The following is a 15,893-nucleotide window of genomic DNA, read 5'->3' on the forward strand; positions in this document are numbered from 1 at the left end:
TTTCTCAATTCTAATTGTAAAAGCTTTTGACTTTCAGATTTATATTAAGGTAATACCATACTAAATAATTTCCTACCATCTTCCTGGTTTTTGGGGGGGGTTTTTTGGTTTTTTTATTGTGGTACATGGGCCTCTCACTGTTGTGGCCTCTCCCGTTGCGGAGCACAGGCTCCGGACGCACAGGCTCAGCAGCCATGGCTCACGGGCCCAGCCGCTCCGCGGCATGTGGGATCTTCCCGGACCGGGGCACGAACCCGTGTCCCCTGCATCGGCAGGCAGATTCTCAACCACTGCACCACCAGGGAAGCCCATCTTCCTGTTTTTAACCTTGAACTTACATTGATGGAAAGGAAGATAAGTTACAGTAATAATTTATAGAATTAAGTGTCCAGCTATTGACAACTATGGAAATTATCTGTTGTATTGTATGAACTGAACCATCTATTTTTCTGCCACATCACTTTATTTATTTTCAAATCTTAGAGCTTTTCTTTCTTAGAATGGAAAGTTTCTTTTTAACCTGCTCCAAGCCAGTAGTGACCCTTTTCACAGTAGAAGTCAGTTTTTTGCTGTTTTTTTAACCCCCTGAGTCCAAGGTGAGTAAGTATATTCTCTTGATTACTTCTTACTAGGAGTCTAGTGGTACTCCATGCTCTCCTCTAGACAGTAACTGCTAGTAAATGGCCCATCAGCAAGCCCTCTGATTATTAAATGTGTAGAGTGGTTAATTGTCCTTTGTGGGGCAATTACAAAGATTGAGAAAATGTTGGAGTATGAGTTATATAACCCTCAATACAACATTTCCTTAGCAGGTATAATTCAGGAAAAAATGTGTTCAGATATCCCCAAATATAACAAGATGAGAAGGAAGTGAGTATATAGTAAAGTAGACCTTCTTTTATTTTGCTATATGTGATTCCTCAGAATACACATTTTTAAGAAGACTGAGTATAAATAACTGACCCATTCAGAGTTGGACCCCATTAGTTCAGGTTGTGTTAATGAAGTCAAATAGGTATAGTTTTTCAAACTTCCATATTGTGTATACACTTTAACTATACTCTGGCTTAGTATGTTTTAGAACTGCAGTGCAAGGAAAGCCCATTCTTAATTATGCCTGCTATAAACCATACCAAATATAACGTTCCACAGGTTTCCATTATTTTCATTTTTTCCATCAGTATGCTACCTGTTAACTGCATAGAAAATGGAGACTTGTGGTGGATTTTATTTACTAAAACACATGGTGCTTCAAGCATGGCTAGTGGACTCTAACATAACAGTAAAAATAATGCAGTAAGAGTAAAAACAGTATATGAAGCATATTCATAGATAGTCACTTTCTTTTGTTTGTAAAGAAACACTCAAACTTTGTTTTTTGTCCCCCATATCATAATTATAGTTTCTTGTAGAATATCTGATTTTGCTTTCTTGTCCTGTGGTTACGTTACAGCTGTACCTTGGAAGTCGGTTTTATTAAACTATTTATTTATTTATGCTTTAATTTGGTCTGTTTTTAGATATGCTTTTACATCATCATTTTCCAGAGTATACCCCACAAGATTACTTAGTAGTCTGAGTTAAATAAAGTAGAAAGGTTTCTTTTATTGCAGGAGAGTCATTTTTTGTAGTTAGTATATGTAACAGCAGTATCTTTGATTACTGTAATACTGATTTCTCATTGCATACTCTTTTATCTTATACTGTTGATAAAATAGCAACCCTGTTTTGTTTTTCTTGGAATCACACAAGATCAGTAGATATTTAAGTCATTTAAGAGTCCTCGGAGCATGTACAAAACCAGAGAAGTCTGATTTTAATTAATTAAAACTAAATTTTTTTCTCCTCAATTATTTATCTTTAGAAAAGAAAATATCTCAGTTGGTGTTTTTATGGGAGTAAGAAGAAAGTTAGAAAACAGAACTTTCTAGTTCTATACCTAGGGGTTTTTTGGGGCAATCTAACCGTGAAACAAGTATCTATAAGCCACTTTCTCTATAAACCTGAGTGTCCAAACTGTAAGAAGGTTCAAGTATCTTAGCTGATAGACTTTGTCGGCTAGAAAACCCTTGAGATCATTGTGAGGTCAGGAATTTGGGGGTTTGAGTCATGATTCCTAAACAGAGAGGAAATTTAAGAGAAAAAAAGAGAAACTTGTCCTGGGAGATTAACAGATTTTGCAAGAGATTATTACATATTTTCCTTTGAAGTTTTGAAGATTTCTTGCTTGAGTGAACCTTAGTATTGCTAATAAACCTATGGTGGGATACTTATGTTAAGAAAAACAGGTAAATTTAGGATGATGAAGAACATTTAACCTTAAAAGCTCTTGAAAATTCTCCACAGTCCTCTTCAAAATCACTGTAAAGTGCTCCTATTTACCAAGGTATGCTTCTTTAATTAAACTTGCTTTTTTTTCAGGTCCCAGCATTTGAGATACTAAGAGGACTCTGGAAATTGCTCTGCCTTTGTCTTTAAAGCTTTAAAATATATATATATATAGTCTCCAGTTTCATTTTATGGTGTTTGTTAGAAAACGTGATTTCTGTATTTTTTTTTTTAATTTTTTCTTCCAGTTTCGTTGAGATATAATCGACATATAGCACTGTATAAGTTTAAGGTGTACAGCATAATGATTTGACTTACACATATAAAATGATTATCACAAGAAGTTCAGTGAACGTCCATCATCTCATAGATACGAAATTAAAGACAGAAAAAAAGATTTTCCTTGTGATGAGAGCTCTTAGGATTTATTCTCTTAACAACTTTAATATGTAACACTCAGCAGTGTTAATTATATTTATCATGTTGTACATTACATCCCTAGTACTTATTTATCTTATAACTCGAAATTTGTACCTTTTGACTCCCTTCCTCCAATTTCCCCTCTCCACTCCACACCGCCCCCCACCTGCCCCGCCTCTGGTAACTACAAAATTATCTCTTTTTTCTGTGAGTTTGTTTCTTTGCTTTCGAAATATAATTGACCTACAACCCTATGTTAGTTCCTGTTACACAATATAGTGATTGGATATTTCTATTTCCGTACTTTTCAAATGATCATCACGATAAGTCTAGTTACAATATATCACCATAAAAAGATACTACATAGTTACTGACTATATTCCTCACATTGTACATTTCATACCTGTGACTCATTTATTTTGCAGTTAGAAGTTTGTACCTCTTAATCTTCCTTTCCTATTTCTTTCTTCTCTCCAGCCCCCTCCACTCAGACAGCCACCTGTTTGTTCTCTGTATAACTGTTTCTGTTTTGTTACGTTCATTTCTTTAGGTTTTTAGAGTCCACATATAAGTGAAATTATACAGTATTTATCTTTCTGTGACTTATTTACTTAGCATATAATACCTTCTGGGTTCATCCATGTTGTTGCAAATGGCAAGATTTCATTCTTTTTTATGGCTGAGTAGTGCACGCTTAGGAGGCTTCCATATCTTGGCTGTTGTAAATAGTGCTGCAGTGAACATAGGGGTGCATGTATCTTTTTAAATTAGTTTTATAAGTACCCAGGAGGGGAATTGCTGGATCTTATGGTAGTTCTATTTTTAATTTCTTGAGGAATTGCCATACTGTTTTCTATAGTGGCAACACCAGTTTACATTCCCACTAATGGTGCACAGGGGTGTGTTTGGTTTTTTACCTGTTGTAGGTTAAAAATTTTTTGGATCTACTTTAACCATTATAATAATTTCTCTGGGAATTAGTCTGTTTTATAACTTTTAGAACACAGTTAAAGACTGCCTGGCTTGGGTTACAGATCATGGTTTTGGTTCAGTGTGATATTTATTAACTTGAACCATTTAATTAGTATTGCGTGGGTGAATGATTACCTATCAGTTGGTTTTAAAAAAACACAGTAATGGGGCAGGGCAGGGATGGATGAATAAACAAAAGAAGAAAAGTAGTCTAGGATGTTGTAGAAATCATTCAGATCAAAATTTAAACAGGAAAAAAAAATCTTACTCATGCATTGGGATTAAAAATTCATCCCATCACGTGGAAAGGGCTTATGCAATTTTTTAATAAGCCCTTTTTAAAATTAATTTATTATTTTGGGTTGCATTGGGTCTTTGTTGCTGCGCGACTCATGCATTGGGATTAAAAATTCATCCCATCACGTGGAAAGGGCTTATGCAATTTTTTAATAAGCCCTTTTTAAAATTAATTAATTTATTATTTGGGGTTGCATTGGGTCTTTGTTGCTGCGCATGGGCTTTCTCTAGTTGCGGCGAGCGAGGGCTACTCTTCGTTGCAGTGCACAGGCTTCTCATTGCGGTGGCTTCTCTTGTTGCAGAGCACAGGCTATAGGCGTGCGGGCTTCAGTAGTTGTGGCACGTGGGCTCAGTAGTTGTGGCTCGCAGTCTCTAGAGCGCAGGCTCCGTAGTTGTGGTGCACGGGCTTAGTTGCTCTGTGGACTGTGGGATCTTCCTGGAGCAGGGCTCGAACCTGTGTCCCCTGCATTAGCAGGCGGGTTCTTAACCACTGCGCCACCAGGGAAGCCCAAGCCCTTTTCTTTTACCTTCCCCCCTTTTCCTTTTTTTGTCCCTTTATAGAACTAAATATGTCTGGCTCTTTGATTTTATTGCTCGACTAAAATTAGCCCATAGTGATCTGGCAACTATAATATTCAAGGGGAGGGAAACATTATGGTAAGTAGTCACCTCACATCTAAATCTGTGTGAACTGGGTTATCATACATCCTTGTATGCCTGGGGATAGTCTCAATGTTTACATCTGTTATTTGTGTGTAATTATTAATAACTCTCCCTTTTACTCTCTGAAGTTTCTGATTTGGATGATGGATTTTTATGGCCACGTATTTTGATAAATGATATTCATTTATTTCAAATACCAGTCTGTATAGAGTCAGTAATGATATTCACTATAAACAGAACCATTGTCTGGTTTTCCTCCTCCTGGAAGCTTCTCTAAGGTTCTTCTTTGTGCTCTTATCATCACTGTTTTCTACTTTTATTGATTTAAATCTACAGTATCTCGTCCATGCCTGTTTCCGTAATATACTTGGTGCCACTCTTACATGTGGAGTTCAAATTGTCATATTGAATAACTGACTTTGGCATGGTGGTTGAAAAGCAGAATTTGCGGAGCTCTTTGTGGCCTGGTAAAAATTAAATTTCTGGGCAGTTGCTACTATTTTCAGGGAAAAAAGAATGAAATGGAGGATAAAAGGGAAGGAAGAGAGATTAGGGGATTGGGCATAAAAGAGCAATTGTTTTTCTAAAAATAATTTTGTTTGAATTTGTAAGTTTGTTATTAGGCATGGTGACTTGGTGTCATTTTGTGCCAACTTACCTTATCTTGCTATAAAATTCACTTTAGAAGTAAGGATTTAACATTAAAAAATTTTTATTTTAATAAAATATTAAATCGTAAGCAAATTTATTTTGATTTTAATTTTGTATATTATAACCTGTATATATTCATTACTTTATATGAATTGCATTATATTCAGAATATAAAATGATGAGAATAATGCTTATATGATGTGCTGTATTAAAATCATTGATGTTTTTAGCCAAGTTGTCATTTCATTGGGTATGAGAAATTTCAAACCTGTGTAGTGAAATGGAACCTGTTTAAACAGACTAGTAATTCTATAATTTTTCTTTTACAGGTCATGTAATGTTTGCAGAAATAAAAATGGAGAATGGAAAGTCAAAAGGTTGTGGAACAGTCAGATTTGACTCCCCAGAATCAGCTGAAAAAGCCTGCAGAATAATGAATGGCATAAAAATCAGTGGCAGAGAAATTGATGTTCGCTTGGATCGTAATGCATAATTTGAAACCACGGTTGGAACATTCTTACATCTGTTTTGCTGAATCTCCTAGTAAAAGTCATTTTTTTAAGTGATACTGTATGCTTACAAAAGTTGTAAAGATGAACTTTTAAAACTCCCACCAGCTTTTAACAGTATAGTGTTAATATACTGTGATTTTTGTTAATCTCAAGTTTGGATTTTTAAAGACAGCAAGTCTGGTCATTCAGTTTAAATGAATGGTTATACTATTTTTAATGAAATAAGCCATTTTCTTGTTATTTTCAGTTCTGCATAGTGGGATTTGTTTGTTCAAGTGTCCCCAGCTTTTATCAACTTATTGTAAGGTAAAACATAGATGGTTTTTTCAAAACTTCTGTTTAATATATGTAATTGTCCTAGAAAAGAAAGGGCTCAGACAAATTAGGATATGATTTTGGTTGGTTTTAAATTTTTGTTGGTGATAAAGAATTACTGTAAGTAAGTTTTAGATTCTAAAGTTCAGAATATTTTTTATTTGACTTAAATGGAGAAATGGAGTTTTCCTTCTCTGCCCTTCCCCATCATTCACATTTTCCACATAACATTAACCACCACAGCCCCTTATTTTATTATTTCCAATAATTCCAAGTTCATACAGAACTGATAATGTTGCAAGCCCCAAGTATAATAATAGGCAGACTACTCCCAACTTTCTGTCTAGTTTCCAGCCATTAAGGTGAACTGCTAAGAAAAGAAAAATAATTGAAATGTTGAGAAAGATGGTTATGTAAGTTAGTCCTCTACTGTTCACTTCTACAGGAGCAGATGCATTTATAAATGTAGTTTTAATAAACCATGGAACTCCTAGGCACAACATATCGAACACGTTGGATCCCACGATGTTAGACATAGCCATATCTCCTTTGCCTGTAAAAAAAAAAAAAAAAAGCATGTTGTTAAAATATGCACACCAATACTGTATTTTATTAATAAGCTTCATAAGAAAAAACACTGGATACTTTCTCTGTTTGTTTTGGAAAATTGTTGTATTAGAGGAAAAGTCTTAATGAATTTGTATTTTTAAATTTTGGGGGGTTAGTATTTAAAGTCTTAACATTTATTTATCTAATAATAATTATCTTTATTTATTAAACCATTTTTCAATAAGGTATGTAGATTACTTGTTGCTTTTCATTCTAACATGGTTAGTTATGATTTAATGCACATTTCAGATGAATATTATTTGGGCGATTAGATTTAGTGAAATTAATCTGCTATTAAATAGTAAATCCTTCCTCTGAGTCACTCCTTTTTTTTTTCTTCAAAGTATGTTACTGAGGAAATAAATATTTTAAAGTTACCTTTGCTCAGTGTATTCAGCCACGCTTTTAAGAATGGGCACTGCAGATTGAGGGACCTACTTCTTACCTTTTCTTGCAACCAACACACTTGCAATCGTGTCTGGTATGCTTGTTCCTGCTGCTAATAAAGTAAGGCCCATTACTGTATCTGGAATTTCTAATGTTTCTCCTGTAATAAACATAGATATTACAAGTTACAAATCTTACAGATTCGCTAACTGTTCTCTACAGATATTTCAGATATTTCTTTCCTGAAAAAGAAAATAGGCATATTTAGATTTCAGAACCAATATGTATTTACTTAGATTTTAGCTACCAAATTATTTGAATAATATTGGTGAATTGGTAACCCAGGTAGCACAGATTTTTAATGACAGATATCGATATTTAATACACAAAATTGTACCAAGGAGTAATTTCCCTACCTGGTATGCTTACAGAAGTTTTGGCTGTCCACTGTTGTCAAGGTTGTTGCTTAAAATATGCTAACGAGATTGGTCATTTTCTCTTTTCCCTTTTAAAAACATTTGCTAAAGAGGTCAGATTTAAGCAAATTATTTGTAGCTGTTTTTAAGCTGTAAATATGTTAACACGATATGCATTTTTAAATTCCTACTTTAGTGACAGACCTTAGTTTAGTGTTTTCTTTGGGAAATCATAAATCTGAGGAAAATAAAATAGGATTTGGCTTGAGTCTTCTAACTTTATGGTCCCAGTTTAATACTTCTGTTAAATCTGATGTCAGTTCAACATTTTTCATAAATGTATTCATTTTGGGAAACAGAACTAGAGGGAAGTTTAAAAAAAAAAAGTAATTGTAACTGCTCTTAATATTGTAATTGAAAACTTACTTTAGAATTTTTTTTTCTTAAAATGTTAATTAAAAGAACTTCAAGTAGCATATTTATTGCATGCTTATATATTGATACTGGAATTGTAATTGGTTGTTAATTTTGTTACTGGTTTGCCAGAGTTCATATGTACATAAATAACACTAATATTTATCATCTTGGGGACTGTTCTATGATCTAGTACTTCATTTTGTTCTTTTCTTGCTTTTCTAATGTCAAATGTGATCTGTCTGAGAAAATTTAGAGTTTTAACATGCAAGCTATTGGACTTTTTCATCTTACTCTTAAAAAAAAGTAAAAGAAATAGAATAGCATACTATTCTAAGTCATATTAATTTGAGAAAAGTCAGAGGTCAGCAAACTTCAAAAGGGTGAGATAGTAATTATTTTAGGCTTTGCAGGCTATATGATCTCTGTTGCAGTTATTCAGCTCTGCCAGTGTAATGTGAAAGCATCCATAGATAATATATAAATGGATGGGCATGACTGTGTTCAGTAAAACTTAACTCTCAAAAGCAGGAGACTCAGTGATTTGGGCACACAGGTGGTGGTTTGCTCACCTATAATATAAGTCCATTCAGCTTAACCTTTCTGGGAGAAATTCCTGATTTTTTTGTTCATTGTTTATATTCAGTTTTTCCTTCTGGACTAGGAGTTCTGTGGGACTAGAGCTGCTTATGACCAAGCAGTAATAGTTAAATCTTAATCATGAAGGTAGTAGAAACCTAAAATGAAACTTTATTTTATACCCTTTTTATTCATTTCATACTACGTTTATATTCCTATATTAAAAAGCAAAATAAAATGTAATCCAGGTAAGCAGTGAGTACCCATCGTTTTCTCAAAACACTGGCACCTTGCTATATTTTTTATTATGAATGGAATTCAATATAAAGACTATTGTGCACCCATGCAATGTGATTTAATTATTAGCATAATAGAAAGACATTCTGTGAATTTGATTTCATTTATAACATGTACATTCCTTTGACCTGTACCCCTGGGCTGTATAACAGTGAGAATATAGTTGACATGTAATATGCAACTCACAAAACCTGAATGAGCTTGTTGGTGTATTAATATTTAATCTTTCTGTAAATAGCACTAATCTTTAGTCTTTACTGAAAAAAAATTTGCTCTTTAGACTACACTTAGTGAATATATGCTTTGTTCTTATATAAAACTGATTATTTTATTTTTTAATTGTGCTCTTATACTTAAGATACATACCAGTTATTGTGACCATCCAAACCAGGATATATGTAAATGCAGATATCCACAGTGCTGACATGAAAAAAGTTATTACAAAGTAATTTTTCCAAAACTTTCTTCTACAATCTGGTGTGGTTAGAAAAAGTAGTATAATAATGGGAAGGGATAGTACCCAAAAAATTCTTTTCAAGTCTGCTTCAGGCATGTTGAAAACACTTGGTGGATCTGTTAAGGAAAAATTAAACGATTTTTAGTTTTCTCAAGTGGCCAGTTAAGTTAGAAATGTTCATTTAGAAAGCTGTGTTGAAATAAATTAACTATCAGTTTTTAAGAGGCTATTTAAAACATTCGAATACCTCATTACTGATATTGCTGGCAAAGAGAAACTAACTGAGACTTCAGGGCTGATGGTGTAAAATGTGATACTCAGCGTTTCTTGATTTGGGGCCTTAAATCCATCAAGATGTCTTGGGTTATTCACTAAGTATGTTAGAGACATAATGTTTATGAAGTGTCAGTTCGACATCTGTTGGTTTTCTACAGTGTGGATGGTCTTTAGTAACTTTTGCTTATGGGGTTAACCGGCTGTCTTACCTTGGCTATCCCCGTTGTTTCCATTTCCCAATATTGATGATACCTCCAGCCTACCCTATGTATCGCATAATGTATACTTAGGGAGTATAAGATAATTATAGCATAATCTTTTTATTAAGTTGAATGTTTCTAATTCTCATTGTAAGTGGCTTTAGGGGACTTGTTTCATTATTTTCTTTAATTAATTTACCAAACACAGAATTCATCACAATTCTTAGAAAGAACCTTAAGAAAATAGGCACTAGTATAGAATTAACTTATAAGACGAGTATGTTTTTTAAATTCGATTTGTTTTATTAACTTAGTGGAAGACAATAATATATTGGATAAAAAGGGGAATTTACTTTAAAATTTGTATGGCATTTATAAAATACTATACCCATTTATTAGGTCACATTACAACTAATGCTAGTAAAATAACTCATAAAAAATTTTTTGCCAAGCCTCAGCCAATGGGCCAGAAAGTAACAGATACAATTTTAGTGTAATAAAAAATGTTTGGACTGGTTCTTTTGAGTTTCTTGTTACAAAATTTAACTTAGACATGTGTACCTCTTGCGCCTGAAAGACTAGAAACTATAATTTTTGTAAGAAGGGGAAAAGTCACATTTTAACTTTTTAAGGTAATAAATTAGAATAAGTTCCCTGTCTAAAGTACTAAATAAAATTTAGAATCTGTTTCTTACAGCCACTTTATAAAAAAATAACCACCAAATTTGTATTTCTGGCCGTAGCTGAATTCGACTTCCTACTAAATATATTTACTTAAGTGTTTTGCTACTGCTTCAAATGACATGTTTAAAATTCAACTGTTTCCTTCCTACTTTCTTTTTTCCCACCCCAGCTTTTCTTCCTTAATTCCTAGTTTTTGTAAGTGGTGTTCTCATCTTAGTCAGTCATGATCAAAAGCCTCAGAATTATCTCTGCTCCCAAGTAGCCCTTCAGTTGCCTGGTCTTGGTGATGCTTCCTTTGCAATGCCTCACATCTGTTCTCTTGTATCCCCCCTGCCTCCACTTTGTCTAGACATCTGCTAAACACATCAGTTGGTTTAGTAGCCTCTTAAAGACCTCCATGTCCTTTATCCCATATTTCAGTTCTGATAATTTCTCTGCTCACAAACCTGCAAACACTCTTAATCTAGCATTTAAGACTCTTTCTATCCTCTTCCTTTCTATCCACCTTTCTTCTGCTTCCATTCTGCACATGCAGTGCTCCAGTTATGTTAGTACGTGAGCAGGCCTTTTGCTCATGTTATTTCCTTGTCAGTCCATGGAATACTATTTACTCTTATCTCTGCATCATTTACTTATGACTAATAAGTAACAGCTATTGAAGTCTACACTTCATAGATAAAGTCATAAATCAGGTTGTTAGTTAAAATCTACAAGGCTACAATCTACAAATTCTACAAGGCTTAGTTTAATGCTCCCTTCTCCGTGATAATCTTTCCTATCTAACCATCCTCATCAAATTTTATACCATCTGTCCCATTTAGGAACCACAGTTAGGCTTTATTTGTTTCTCTTTACAGTACTTAAATGTTCACATTTTAGCTATTTGGGTTTGTTTTTTTTTCCCCCGTAGTATTGGAAGCTTCTTTAGGTATAGGTCTGCCTCTTGATCATCCCTGGATCCCCATAGTGTTTTTTACATAGTATATAATACTTAATGAATTGAAATGAAATTAAGTTTTGCTAGTGATTAGACTTAATAGTGGCCAGGATGTGGTTATTACCTTCAGAAACCTGACTAAGACCATGTAAACTTATAGAAAGCTGGGAGTAGCCAGAATCTTCATGAAATATTCCACTGTCAGTTCTTGATTGCCTACGGATGAATGGTTGGTCCTCATCTTCCCATCCCATCAGTGGCTGTTGTTCACTTCTCTCTTCCATTGCTTTGGCAAGGCAGGTGCAACAAGGACTGCATTTCTTTATAATATATTGGTTAATTTTAATGTCGAAACACAGCACCAAAACATATAATCCATATATCAAAAGCAGTGAAGTTCCTTCATACCTATAAATTAGAGAAATTTGTGTGTTTTTCAATTAAAAGTGTGAAAGTTATTTTAGAGTTAGTAGCTTTTGGGCAGTATTTGCTTAATTTTCTAATGCAGCAATAGAACAGAAATGTTCTAGATATATTTTGGTTTTGTAGATGTGTCCACCTTTGGTTACAGCATTATTAAAAATTTATTGGTGAAAGCTTGACACTGTCCTTTCTGTATTTCAAAAACAAGGATTATAAATTCATTGTCTTCATTTGTAGAATCCTTCCGAATGACAGGCATAAAAAGTTCTTTAAACATAATAGTAATTATAGACTTTCAAAATAAAAGTGAAACTAATGAATAGTGATGGGCATTCTCCACCTCAGTTCATTGGAAGAATATAATAATTATAAGAAAATATAGTATCTGTTCAATTGTTCTGGTATAGGAATTTTGTGTAAAATATTCAGAATATGTTAGACTTTAGCTGGAGCTTTTCAGTTTGCTATACAGAGATTTTTCGACGATTTAAATATAAATGAGTTTGGCTTGCATTCACAAGAAAGCAAGGATGTTCTCAAAAATAAAATTATACCTAAGGCACTGAGAACCGTTTTCCTGTACTCTGGTTTGCTGTTTCAAGGATTTTCATTAGCTAATATCATCACATTTGAACCTTGCATTTACCTTTTATTTTATAGCCAGTGAATCTCTGCTACAGCTTGAAAGCACAGAGTTCTTGATTTCCGTAATGGGAGGAGCATTAGCCTGGATGCTCTCACAGTCATTGTCCCCTTACAGACAACTGCTAAGTCCCAGAAGCATCCCCATTGTAACCAACGGTCTTTCCTTGGGAGACAGCCTAGATTTCAGGATGATTCATTTAAAAACTTGCTCCCTGCGAGGTTTAAAGTTTTTTGATAGCAGGTATTGGTGCAGCACTGCCAAATTGTAGTATTCCAGCAGGGTGCCATTTACAGTGTTTTCTATTTTTCTGGTGATCTCTGGTATTGGGCAATGTACAATCCGTATGGCTGTGTTTTACATTTCTTTATCCGTTAAGATTCCTAGTGTAGTGATAAACACCTACTTGTTAGCTGAAACGGTTACTATCTGTTCACTTAGTCACCCCCTTTTTCATTTTCTTGGAACAGCAAGGCATGGGGAGGTTATAAAGAAAGCAAATAGTTTTTAATATTGAAACCTAAAAGTTTTTGATTTTTAGAGGAAGAAGGCTATAGTTCCTCTTACTAAATGAACATCAGGGAGAAAGTTGGAGGAATTTAAAGGAACTTCTTTTACTTCCTTTGTCATCTTCTCCAATCTTGTGACCATGGTCACTTTTAATGGAGGCAAGGTAAACCACCCAATAGATGAAAAAGCCACCTGTTGGGGCTTTAACGGACAACAAAAGTTGGGAGATCTTCTCAACAGGCAGTCAGTGGGGAGAAACAAGGGTAGTAACATCCAGTGGTTAGACAAAAAAAAAGAAGACTTGACTTGACTAAAGAATTGCAAAGAAGGGTGAAGAACCCAACTAGCAATCATGGTGAGGAGGTTAGCTCAGAGACCTACAGGGAAAATGTACGGAAGTGGCGGATAATTGAGAAGTGATTGAAATAACATTTTTGAAAAAAAAGAAATGTTACTAAACCATCAGAATTTTATAAAAATCCTCTCTGTAATTGTTTTACATTAAGAATAATGATTATTTCAAGCTTACCAGTAAACTTGGTTGTCAAATATTATGGCAAGAACTGCTGCTACACTAATCACGTATGCTGCACAGTCTCTGAATAGGGGCCAACATGAAAGCGTTGAAACCTATAAAAATAATTAATTTAATGTTTTCCATTGCACTGTAACTTCGTCAAGTACTTGCTTAGTGCAATAATAAAATTATATATTTGTAGCTAAATATTGTTATCTTTTGCATATTGCATAGAGAAAGGAATTTTAAGAAAAATTGTGTTTCTAAACCTAGTCTGATTTTCATAAATTTGACCAAGAGGTATTTGTGGGTTAACTTAAAATTGAATACATCTTGTTTTTCTACTGATTAATAAATTTAATTGAACACATTACTAGTGCCTTGTTTGTTCTAGACTGTGAACGGTTCTTATAATTTGTCAAGGCAATAAATTTTGTTGAATAAAGTTTTTTTACATACCACGTTAGATAGTAAGCCACAGGCTGCACAGATGCCAAGGAGATTATAAATTGCAGATCCAAGAATGGTGCTAATGCCAATATCACCCTTTGTGATAAATACACCTATAAGCAAGATAGTAGCTAAGTTAGTATTGACTTGGAGAAGATCAAATCACATGGAGTAAGAAAAAATATAAGGAGCAATATTTACCTAGGAAAGCAGTAACTAATTCAGGAGCTGAACTACCGGCTGCCATAAAAGTTGCACCTGCAACATTCTGGGACAATCCAAAGGCTGAAGACAAATGAAATTATGTTATGCCTGGTAAAGTGACAAATGAAAGAGTATGTCTTTATAACTCAATAGATATATATCAAAGCTACATCTTCACAGAAAATCACTAGTATTAACTTTAGCTGGAAAATAGCTGATAGAGGCAGCATGCTAGGCATTATTTACCCCAGGTCAGAAAGTTAGTGTCAAAGTTAGAACTAAAACCTAGGTTTCCAAGGCTTTGATAGCAGTCCTTTGTTGATGTTTATTGTTTGCTATATCTACTGATATTTGACACTCAGTCTTTCCAGACTCTCAAACTGGTGTGCTTTGTTGAGTCCCTTTCACCTCTGGTCAGTATTTCCTTTTTCTTGCCTGTGGGGACCGTTACTTGTGGCTCACTCTCAGGTCCACATCAGGTTCTACTTCTCTGCTGAGACATCTACCTTTGACATTACTGATTCCTTTTGTTGTTGGCGGTGTGACAACAAAACAAAAATAGCTACAATATTTCTGCCCACATGATTTTCCAGAACCTCTCCATTCCCTATCAAAAAACCAAAACAAAACAAAAAACAAGGTGGAGTTTATGTTTACGTCATCTGAGCCTAGATGAGCCTTTGTGACTGCTTTGACTAACAGTATGGCAGAGCGGTAATATTTCTGAAGCTAGGACATAAAAGGTGACAAAACTTTCTCATGGTTTTCTCTCTCTAGGAACATTTGCTTCAGAGCCCTAAGTGATCGCATAAAAACCCTGGCTACCATACTGGAAAGACCTTGTGAAGAGCCCACATAGAAATAGAGATCCCTGAGGAACCCCGGCTGGTTCAGCCCCCCAGTTTTGAATCTTCCCATCCCAGGCACCAGACATGTGAAGGAGGGAGTTTTCAGATAATTCTAGTCCTCTCTTCTTACTATAACTGCATGAGAGACCTCAAGCAAGAACCACTCAGCTGAGGCCAGTAAGCCCCCAAAGCTGTGAGAGGTATGAAATGATTGTTCTTTTAAGCTAATAGTTTTGGGTTGATTTGTTAAGCAGCCGTAGATAACTGGAACACCTGACTGTTGTTCATTTATTTGTTATTTATCTATTGACTACCTAGTATGCCAGATGCTTTTTTTATGTGCCAGGAATGTGGCAGTAACAAAACAGACAAATGTTTCTCATCTTCTGGAATTTAATTATAGTGAGAACAGACAGACAAGATAAGAAAACTATGTATTATGTTAGAAGTAGCAAAAGCAGAGTGGGGGGATATAAAATGTCATGGAGGAAAGATTGTAATTTTAGATGGGGTAACCAGAAAGGACTTACTGAGATGGTAACTTAACAAAGACTTCAAAGTGAGGGAGCTAACCTCACATAGACCCAGGAGTATTCTAGGCAGATGGAGTGAGTGCAAAGGTTTTGAGGTAGAAGCTAGCCTGTGTGTTCAAGAAACAGAAAAAGACTGGAGTGTCCGGAATAAAGTGTGTGAAGGACAGCTGTAGATGATGAGGTCAAAGGTAATAGGTGGCTGGATCATGTAAGGCCTTGTGGATCCTAGCTAGGACTTGGGCTTTTATTGTGAAGAATATGGGAAGTGCTTGGAAAGACATCCGCAATATTGCTTGCTGGTAATACCAGCCTCAGTCATCTTTTTTTTTTTTTTGTGGTACGCGGGCCTCT

At 34.8% G+C, this 15,893-nt stretch overlaps 2 protein-coding genes across 2 annotated transcripts in view; one reads left to right on the top strand and one right to left on the bottom strand.

The window, feature by feature from the left end:
• The window catches only part of MYEF2 (myelin expression factor 2), a 32,020-nt gene extending 26,172 nt beyond the window's left edge, over positions 1-5,848 (top strand). Inside the window, exon 17 of the mRNA XM_024132932.3 lies at positions 5,661-5,848. Within this exon, the coding sequence (XP_023988700.1) occupies positions 5,661-5,824 (164 nt within the window). The 3' untranslated portion in view covers positions 5,825-5,848. The remainder of the gene's footprint in view (positions 1-5,660) is intronic.
• A 536-nt stretch (positions 5,849-6,384) lies between these two features.
• SLC24A5 (solute carrier family 24 member 5) overlaps positions 6,385-15,893 on the bottom strand; it is a 19,453-nt gene continuing 9,944 nt past the window's right edge. The window contains exons 3-9 of the mRNA XM_007120012.3: positions 14,159-14,242; positions 13,967-14,070; positions 13,520-13,620; positions 11,539-11,822; positions 9,227-9,433; positions 7,213-7,314; positions 6,385-6,711 (exon numbers count right to left, since the gene is read on the bottom strand). Coding sequence (XP_007120074.1) covers positions 6,389-6,711; positions 7,213-7,314; positions 9,227-9,433; positions 11,539-11,822; positions 13,520-13,620; positions 13,967-14,070; positions 14,159-14,242 — 1,205 coding nt within the window. The 3' untranslated portion in view covers positions 6,385-6,388. The remainder of the gene's footprint in view (positions 6,712-7,212; positions 7,315-9,226; positions 9,434-11,538; positions 11,823-13,519; positions 13,621-13,966; positions 14,071-14,158; positions 14,243-15,893) is intronic.

This window comes from Physeter macrocephalus, chromosome 11 (assembly GCF_002837175.3).
Source record: "Physeter macrocephalus isolate SW-GA chromosome 11, ASM283717v5, whole genome shotgun sequence".
Taxonomy (NCBI): Eukaryota; Metazoa; Chordata; class Mammalia; order Artiodactyla; family Physeteridae; genus Physeter; species Physeter macrocephalus.